The sequence below is a fragment of the Coffea arabica genome, chromosome 5e (assembly GCF_036785885.1).
Source record: "Coffea arabica cultivar ET-39 chromosome 5e, Coffea Arabica ET-39 HiFi, whole genome shotgun sequence".
NCBI classification, from domain to species: domain Eukaryota; kingdom Viridiplantae; phylum Streptophyta; class Magnoliopsida; order Gentianales; family Rubiaceae; genus Coffea; species Coffea arabica.
This window is the reverse complement of record NC_092318.1, coordinates 40,408,942-40,418,829: the sequence shown is the minus strand read 5'-3', so window position 1 is coordinate 40,418,829 and position 9,888 is coordinate 40,408,942. Positions and strand designations below refer to the sequence as shown.

General features: G+C 34.4%; 2 protein-coding genes across 2 annotated transcripts; both read right to left on the bottom strand.

Moving 5' to 3' along the window:
* Positions 1-710, bottom strand: LOC140007015 (cysteine-rich repeat secretory protein 1-like). Its single transcript, XM_072049696.1, has 3 exons — positions 686-710; positions 240-532; positions 1-81 (listed from the first exon to the last, which is right to left on the bottom strand). Exons 1-3 carry the CDS (start codon positions 708-710, stop codon positions 1-3), a joined length of 399 nt encoding a protein of 132 aa, XP_071905797.1.
* A 157-nt stretch (positions 711-867) lies between these two features.
* Positions 868-7,932, bottom strand: LOC113687329 (cysteine-rich receptor-like protein kinase 25). Its single transcript, XM_027204960.2, has 6 exons — positions 6,987-7,932; positions 3,274-3,384; positions 2,975-3,185; positions 2,373-2,610; positions 2,086-2,236; positions 868-1,421 (listed from the first exon to the last, which is right to left on the bottom strand). Exons 1-6 carry the CDS (start codon positions 7,875-7,877, stop codon positions 1,089-1,091), a joined length of 1,935 nt encoding a protein of 644 aa, XP_027060761.2. The 5' UTR covers positions 7,878-7,932; the 3' UTR covers positions 868-1,088.
* Positions 7,933-9,888: the final 1,956 nt, after the last annotated feature.

The window sequence follows — 9,888 nt, the reverse complement described above, 5'->3', positions numbered from 1 at the left end:
TTACAGCTTGGATAGATTACTCTCCCTCCCTGCTTCTTGGAACAGCAAGCGGGTACAACCACTATAGCCTCTGTGAGGCACCTTTTGCAGTCATAAGGGGATAGATCTGGTGTGCACTGCGTAAGGGTATACAATCTCTTTTGATCAGTGGAATAATTGCCTTCTTGGACAGCAAACTTTTTGCCCAAGGTATGATTTGCAGCCTCATCCGCAGCGTTGTGCAACAAATTTTTCAATACCATTTTGAATTTGTCCCAGTCAGGTCCAGGGACATTAATTGGATTGCACCTAGTCAAATTCTCTCCCAAATCAGCCTTGGAGAAGATCGTCTGGTCAGAAAAACGTAACAAGCACTCGTCATACCAAACAATAGCAGCTGTTTGATTCGGGCACTCATCAAGTAGTCGTATGTGGGCATCTGCTACGCATTCTTTGCAAACATCAGTGTTGACATCACCTCGACAGAGAAAGACGCCATAGACCTTGTTTGAAGCGTCATCGCCAGTACTGAAATTATAGAAGCCATTATTGTCTGTCCGAGATGCATGCGAAGACAGAGTGTCAAGCAAGAAATTCAGATTGGTTCTGTAAGTGCTGCCGGAATTGTATGTAATATTTCCATAGTAAGAGTCAAGAATTGTGAACCAAGACAGCCTTTATATTGGTTTTGTTACCAAACGTATACATTGTAAACCCGGGCTATCCTTCATAATTCGTTGGTACAAAGATATAATTGATAGATTCAGTTTGGAAGCCAACTTTGCTATGTACAAATGATAAAAGTTCAAGACACATTGTTTGTTCGATCAGCTGGGGAATAATGTTCATAAATAAAATTGCTCTTCTATTTTTAAAAAATATCTAAAGAGCGACAACAACTTGCATTTTCTTTCAAGCACATCCTTATACCCCTAAGGTGGAAGAAGTCAATTAGTGTGAAGAAGCAAACATTGAAACGATCCCCTAATTTCCAACAATAGTGGGCAAATTTAGATACCTTCCTGGTAAATGAATCATGCTTCAAAATCTACAACATAATGCTGATGATGAACTTGATATTTTCTTCCAGAATTGGCCTATTTCTTCCTTCATCTGGGATATGGTTCAGTAATTGATGCATCATTGACAGAGCTTGGAGCTGAAATTCTTTGAGTGTTGGGTTGATCAACTTTCAGCTCGTCTACCCTGCTCTCCGATCCATTGCTCCGGAAAACCGCCGGACGATGTGGAGTTGGTAGGGAAACAGAACCAGGATTGAGCATGCTGACCACGGAAGCCATTTTGGGTCTTTTACTGGCATCTTCTTCAACACATAGTAAGCCAACTTGGATGCATTGAATGACTTCATTTCTGGCATAAGAATCTCCAACGCTTGAATCCAAAAGAGCTAAAGTTTGGCCGCGTCTCCAATGGTTCCAAGCCTTTTCGAAATAATCCCACGTATAAGGAGTTCAGACTTAAAAATTTCAATTAGCTTAAATAGATATACAGGTAACGTCAATATTCACAATAGGCAATTGTGACAGTGTATACACTGTTGTCAGTGTTGGATGAACAACAATTATGCAAAATTTGAATTTTAAATTTAACTTTTGCATACATGTTATGAATCTAACGGTGATAGTATATACACTGTGTGATATATGAGATTTATTCATAAAAGATTTCGAATCGCAACCTTTTTTCCCATCATTGTAGTTAAGTATAACCTGAGAAAGAAGTACAATGGTCTTTACTAAAATTTACAAGTACTCTACTTTGAGTGTGTGACAACGTACAAAACGAGAGAAAGAATAGCAATTATGACAAGTCTTGCATCCGACATCTAAAAATTTCCATAAGAAGCACATAAACAGAAGTACGTATTTATTTAGGGCAGGTAGTTCATAAATTATCGTGCCATTTTGGTCTGGTTCACACAAAAAATGGTATTGCAAGTTTAGGTGAATTTAATAATGAAAAAAAAAGAAAAGATAAAAGGTTGAAAATTAGGAGTGCCAATATCAAATCCTCCTCCCCAGTTCTGCAAAAGCCAAAAAAAAAAAAGGTAACAACTATAGCAAAGGTTTTGCAATTTGTACTTACATAGCTTAGAAGGTCTTCGGAATCTCTAGATTGATGGAAGTCACTGCTCTTCTTGCCCGTGACAATTTCCAAAATTACAACCCCAAAACTAAACACGTCTGACTTTAGTGAGAACTGACCCCACCTTGTGTATTCAGGAGCCATATAACCACTACAAGCCACAACGATTGTTATAATCAGCACAAAGATAATCCGAATGATGCAATCAAATGGAGGTGTACATAATTTTCCATGAAAGATTCAAAGTGATATTATGTGAGAAAAGATAGTATGGGAGCAAAACTTACACTGTCCCTGCAATTCTATTTGTGTTTCCTTCATATTGATCAACTCCACAAATCTTTGCCATGCCAAAATCTGCTATCTTTGGACTCATATTTTCATCCAATAATATATTACTTACTTTGAGATCGCGATGAACAATTCTTAGACGAGAATCCTCATGCAGATAAAGAAGTCCTTTTGCTATACCTCCTATGATATTGTAACGTCTTGACCAGTTCAATGATCGTTTATTTTCTGGATCTACACAAATTTAAACAATAACTCCATAGAGCATAATCAAATAGGTAAATTACATTTGTAGCTTTTAAAATATAAATGCACTCCACAGACACTTCACCCTAAAGGTTTTAAATTGTCCCACTTCAGTATAATTATTAATGAAATCATCCCACTTTGACAATTGAGTGAGTGATTGTAATGATGTGTGACAAATGTCATGCTTTAGGAGGTGAAATATCCAAAATTAAAGTTTAAAAACTAAAGTTTGAGTGCGTCTGTGGTTTAAGGGTCTAAACTAGAATTAAACATTTGTCTAGAGCCATAAATAGAACCCACCATAGATGGCAACAAAAAATTACTATAAGTATGTCTAGATTGAACCCACCAAAGAGAAAGTAGTCAAGGCTTTTGTTGGCAACAAATTCATAGATGAGTATCTTTTCTTCTCCTTCCAGGCAAAATCCCAATAGCCGAACTAGATTTCTGTGTTGAAGCTTTGCAACTACTACAATTTCATTTTTAAATTCTTCTGCACCTTGCACTGAGCTCCTTGACAGCCTTTTAACAGCTACTTCTTGTCCATTACCAAGTACACCCTGATTAAACATGCATACTAGAATTTAATTGAAATATTAAATGTGTAGATATTCAAATTCACAAAAGCAAAATATCTCATGCAAAGACCTTGTATACACGACCAAATCCACCTTCGCCAATTTTGTTATCCACAGAGAAGTTATTTGTGGCAATTTGAATTTCAGTTAAGCTATACTGTAAGGATTCGGCTGTTAAGATCTCAGCAACTCCATCTACACCAGGGATAAGCAACTTCACTCAATTTATTAGTTCAAAAACCTCTGAGGTTTCCTGTAATTGCAATCAATAAACTTTACCACTTGTTTCCGGTGCCATTGCAACACGACTCTTCCGCAATCTTCTTTTCAGGAAAACTAAAGCCATGACAAATAGCACAACAGCAACCCCAATTAATGGGACAGCAATTGAAAAAGCTGCTCGCGGGGGGCTTCGCCCTTTGCCTGGATGAAAGTTAGTTTAATTTAGCTTCGAAAGTCAGCTGATCATAGGAGATCAAGTTTATTAAACTTCGAGGCAGAGTCACTCTGAGACAGCCTTACATAGACAAAAAGCTAGAGTTGAGATCCTCTCTATTACTTTCTCACCATTTATGTGCCTAAATTTTTCATAACAGTCTATTTATGTCAATAATTTTACTTCCACAAGTAGAACAACATACTTAAAATTCATTCTCATTTATGAATTTTTTGTCATTCAATTTGTACAAAACACTTTGACGGTGCGAAATGGGTCAAAATATAATTACAATAAAAAATGTAAAGTTTGATCCAATAGTAAAATCCAATAGCTTAACTGTGTTTGGACAAATCACCAAAAAAATCTTTACCCTATGCACTTGTAGCCTTGTGTAGAAGTGCAAATCCTTATTTCTTATTTGCTGGATGATTTCGCACCACGCATCTGTGGCCTGTGAAATTGGATAGCATAAGTTTCCTTCTCTTTCAGAAGACCATGGATCTGAGGTGGGAAATCACCCAACGATGTGTTTCCTCTGCGGTGTTTTTTGTTCTTTTGTCATGTATTTGTTTTTAGTTATTCCATTTTGATTTTTTATGACCCTACATGAAGAATACATGGCAATATGCATAGTTATTAAACTCGATTGGACAAGAAATCCAACAGAGGGACCAGGGCAACAGGTGACTAGTTTAACCAATCAGTCATTAGTTGAAGTAGTGGGTACTAAATTAATATTTACAATTATAAAATAGTAATAAAGTACTTTTAAATACTAATTGTTATACTTTGAAAGATATATTATGAACATACAAATATTAATAGAAGATTCAATTTCATTTTACTGTACTTGCATATAATTAAATAACACATTCAAATATAGAACAAAATTGTATCACTTATTTTCAAAGATATAGCATTATTTTTATTATTTTATCTTTCAAAAATAAAATAATTTCTAACAACTCAAATATTGTAAGTTTGAAAGTTAAAAGAATTAATTGTATAACAAAAAAGTAAACAAGTTTATGTAATAAAACATTTAATTATCAAGTAAAAACTAAGCAAGTAGTAAAATTTTATACACATTTAAATGAAAATCCAACATACAAATCTAGTCAAAAGTATATTACACTTTATTTCAAAAACAATGATCCACAATTGTATTAGAAAAAAGAACCCAGTCAAGTGGAAAACCGGACAGGCTCCAATTGAACCACCATGTCAAATAGGTTTGATCGGACCAATTCATTCTCCAATCAAACTAGAAATCCTTTCGGCCGGATGGTCGAGTTATTGGTAGGATTAAACGAATCGAATCACCTACGAGCAATTCAATCCAAAGCTCGAGTCGAGCTCGATCAACATCGAACTCGAGTCGAGCTCAACCTGATCAAGTCAAACTCGAATTTAAATTCGAGTTCAAAGATATTCAACTCATTAGTTCATAAGCCGACTTAATTATATATATATATTATTTTTTATTTTAATAGTAAAATTACGTTTATATTCCTAATATTTTATTATTTGTTAAGAAAATTATTATTTTATTTCCTTTTTAAAAAATAAAATAATTTTTTTAAATTCGAGTTTGAATTCAAACTCGATTCAAATTTGAGTCAAGTTCGAGCTCAAGTTGTTACATTGAGAGCTTGTTGAGTTCAAGCTCGAGTTTGAGCTTGATAAAACTAAGTCAAGTTTGAATCGATTAAACCAAAGTCGACTCTACTCAACTCATTTATAGCCTATTTCATTGGGCTGATTGTTTCAACTACTAGGGTCACGCCAGGTTCAATAACTATAGGGGATGAAATAAAAAGTAAAACAAAAATTCCATTGTGAAACAAATGTAAAAAAAATTTATTTGGCAAGAAAACAATGATAGGATTTAAAAGTGGAGGAGAAAGGAAATTTGAATTTAAGATCTCTAAATCCTAAGGTCTCAACCTTAGCCACTAAGCATATAGTGTTATACCTCATGATCTCTTGTGCATGTGAAATTATCCTATTATCCTGGCCCCTTGAACTTTCTTTGAAAGTGGATCACTGATTTTTCCTTTTTAGGCTAAATTAACTTCAAAGAGGGTAAATATGGTATTGGTTGATTTCAATGCTAATATTTGTCTTGTATATTTTTTTCTCAGCTATTTTCTACTTTGGGCTCTTGAACTATAGACATACTACCACTTTAATCATTAAATTTCAAAGTTAAGCACTTTATTTCTTAAAATATGAAATTCATCTTACTTTAGTTCTTAATAATTGTATTCAAAATTTTGACAGCTAGTTTTGTCACAAAACAAAGAAAGATCAAATGGCTTCACGTTGCCAAAGCACAACTAAGGTAAAATTGCGATTTTGAAACCACAAGGGGTTAAGAGGCAAAACATTAAACCACAAAGAAGTAACATTAATTTAATTATTTAATATCATATTTCAAACTAGCAAACAAATATATTGCACTATAACGGAAAATCTTTTACATGCATACAATACATCATCGATCTTCTTCAATGTCTTTGTCCTAAAGTGGAAAAACTAAAATGGATTCTTCTTTGCATTATGCCATAGTAATTTCATTTTTTTACATCAATTTTGCTATCAATAGCATTCATAATATAACTCATGTACTATTTTAGTTAAACTCAAAAGTTAAATTAAAAATACCAAACTTTTTCCATTTGATTAATCATTGGAAAATTTTCCATGAACTTAAACCCTTTTACACTATATAAATGTTTCTAGCAAATTGAATGCAAAAACTTTCTCAAATGCACTTTATATTCATGTATGCTGATCAAGCAATCAAAATAAAATTATAACATAAGTATATGAGTTTTAAAAACCATATCATAGATAAATGGATAGATAACTAAATAAAAACGTAATGCAAAAGTGCCCAACCCATTTTCGGACGTCAGGCCATCACGGTTAAAGGGATTCCGCAATGACCATAACAATACTACTTCAACAGTTGAACATATATTCAATAGTTATTACAGTCCTAATGCTTGCAAAAAGACTAAATTTACTGTCCATAAATGACAAATGATGGATCCAAATTTGCATGTGATCTGCTAATGCTGAAATCTTACTGTTGCGTATTCAACTAAAATTTGACTTAGAAAATTCAATAAGTTACGTGGTGGTCTTCTATAGGTACATATTTTCGTTTGAAAGTGAATTCACACCCCTCATCCTATATTTACATATTCTACTAACTTCAATAATATTAATTCCAATAATAAAGGTATGAATTTAAAATGAAGGCATGTGAATTTAGTACTACAAACAAGAAATTGTAAGAATTAAGATTGTATTCAACACCAATTCCAAGAAGAGACGGCCATAGCAAGGCTGCAGAACTTACCTTCAGTGGATTTAGGAGGAGGACCGCCAGGAGAGTTTGGCGATGCAGAGGATACAGTATCATAGAAGCTGGAGACCTCATACCTCAGGTTACAGCTTGGATAAATTACTCTCCCTCCCTGCTTCTTGGAACAGCACGCGGGTACATCTCTTATAGCCTCTGTGAGGCACCTGTTACAGTCATCAGGGGATAGATCTGGTGTGCACTGCGTAAGGGTATACAATCTCTTTTGATCAGTGGAATAATTGCCTTCTTCGACAGCAAACTTTTTGCCCATGGCATGATATGCAGCCTCATCCGCAGCGTTATGCAACAAATTGATCAATACCATTATGAATTTGTCCCAGTCAGGTCCAGGGACATCGACTGGATTGCGCCTAGTCAAATTCTCTCCCAAATCAGCCTTGGAGAAGATCGTCTGGTCAGAAAAACGTACCAAGCACTCGTCATACCAAACAATAGCAGCTGTTTGATTCGGGCACTCATGAAGTAGTCGTGTGCGGGCATCTGCGACGCATTCTTTGCAAACATCAGTGTTGACATCACCTCGACAGAGAAAGAGGCCATAGACCTTGTTTGAAGGGTCATCGCCAGTACTGAAATTATAGAAGCCATTGTTGTCTGTCCAAGATGCATGCGAAGACAGAGTGTCAAGCAAGAAATTCAGATTGGCTCTGTAAATGCTGCCGGAAGGACTGTTAGGATTGTATGTAATATTTCCACAGTAAGAGTCAAGATAGTTCCAGGGGTTTGTGTCGTTGGAAGTGGAACAACAATATTCAATGGTATGGAAGCTAAGCAAACAAAGCATGTAATATTTGAAGTGGAACAACAAATTTCTGGAGATCATTTCAAAGGAAGGCATCAAAAGAGTAAAAGGCTAACAACCTACAAACTAGATTGGTAGATTAGGAGCCAAATTAAGTATTGTTTGAGGGACCATGAAAGTTGTATAAGCCAGGAAAACTTATGGCCTGGGAAAACTTGACCTTGGCAGACAACCAACTCGCCTGGACGTGAACCATCAGCTGAATGGTCTCTAACCAAAATTCAATACGTCAGTAATAGATTTTTACCTTTTGACAAAAAAAAAAATAATGGATTTTGACGGGAATGCAAATTTCAGGATGCTAACAACTATCAAACAACGTCATCGTGGAGGATAATTGTAATTTGAGTAAAGTGGACCCAAATTGAATCTCTATCTATTAGTTCAATACTTTTAAGAAAAAGTTCTCTATATATAGTTAAAAGGATAAATTATACACATAATCCCCTATAGATTCATTGATTGTCACATGACAACCCTAATATTTTCAATATTCATATAAAACCTCTATGGTTTCATATAAAATAGAAATTTTACAAAAAAAAATCTTATGTTACACAATTAGTTGAACTACTATTATTGCCCTTACTTAAATATTAAATCGAACAACAATCAGACCACCTTGTATAAAGTTATAGAAGAATTATGTGGATAAATACAAAATCTATAGAGGGTTAAAGTAGATATTTATAAATTGTAGGAGCATTAAGTGGATATTATTAATTCACCACATGCATTTTTGGAGCACATCTAGTTCAATCACTGTAACCATTGATGTTTTCCGTCTATTTTTCATATTACATGAAACAATAGGGGTTTATGCGGATATTTTGAAATGTAAAGGAGATCATATATTAATATAAAAATCCAAGGTGATTACATGTAATTTACCATAAAATCCCGTAAAGTCTGTCGCATTTTAATTGGATTGAAACTTTCCAATAATTTTTGTTGTCAAAAATGCCAATAAACTGTCCAACTACTTGTTTTGCAGTACATACGTGTTCACCATTTTGTCAAACTGATTTACATTTCTTAATCTTCTTTTGATTAATTCAAAGGAACCCTCAAGGAAAGCAACGTCTACCCATTTATTAATGACCAATTCCGCGTTGCTTTGTTTTAAAAAATTCATCAAGTTTAAGAGCCACTTTTTGAACATAGTTACAAGGGTGCCTGCAGCATCAGTAAGAAGCGACCATTATGATGGTTGCTGATCTTTGTTTTTGCAAGAAACCGGTCACAATAGAGCTACTCCTGTAAATCCTCGTTTATGTTATCAGTTTTTGTGAACCAGGGTTTTTCGAGAATGAAAAGGAACTAATATTCTCTTGCTCCATATTCTAACTTAAGCGATGACCAACCTAAAAATCCCCACTACACTACTAAGTAGTAGGCCATAATATATGCTTTCCTGCTGTGGATGAGAGAGAGAGAGGATTGGAGGTGGAAAAGAAAGAGAAGGAAATCTTTGTTATTGTTTTGCATTAGAATCTTTAATATAGGAAGAAAATCTTTGTTATTGTTTTGCATTGGAGAACCTAGTAAATTCTTTAATATAGGAAGAAAATCAAAAGGAGCTCTAACATTTAAAGGAAATTTGTGATCCTATTGCCAATTGCGTTTGTACACATATCTTCTCAATGATCTCATTCTCATACGTCGAGAGCTACATACATTAAGCAAAACCGCTATGATTATCTAACCTAAAAAATTTTAAAAAAAAATTCTTCAACAAAAAAGGGAAAAAAATGCAAAGATTTGCAAGATTACAGGAAAATTAAGAATTGTGTCTTGTCCCCAATACTTCAATGCTGCCAAGTCAAATGCACGTGCAGAAGCTTCTTCATCATCGTAAGCTCCTGCCAGGAAAAAAACAAGTGACTCTTTTTTCTTTTCTTATTTCATATGTCAGCACAAGAAGTTTAGTGATAAACTTCTTTTCAAACCGATATAGTAATATTTCTTTCAAATTTCGAATTGAGGTTTAGTGATAATTAAAGAATTTGATAGTACCTTTTATCCAATCTACTAAGTGCACGTAATA

Bases quoted from the DNA above. Each gene is read 5' to 3' on its own strand.
- LOC140007015 (XM_072049696.1), bottom strand. From the start codon at position 710: ATGAAGGATAGCCCGGGTTTACAAT. The intron at 533-685 runs GTATACGTTTGG...CATCTCGGACAG, and splicing joins GGATAGCCCGGGTTTACAAT to ACAATAATGGCTTCTATAAT. The intron at 82-239 runs GTATTGAAAAAT...TGACTGCAAAAG, and splicing joins ACTGGGACAAATTCAAAATG to GTGCCTCACAGAGGCTATAG.
- LOC113687329 (XM_027204960.2), bottom strand. From the start codon at position 7,877: ATGCCTTCCTTTGAAATGATCTCCAGAAATTTGTTGTTCCACTTCAAA. The intron at 2,237-2,372 runs GTAAGTTTTGCT...TGTGGCTTGTAG, and splicing joins AATAGAATTGCAGGGACAGT to TGGTTATATGGCTCCTGAAT. The intron at 1,422-2,085 runs GTAAGTACAAAT...TATTTCGAAAAG, and splicing joins CCGAAGACCTTCTAAGCTAT to GCTTGGAACCATTGGAGACG.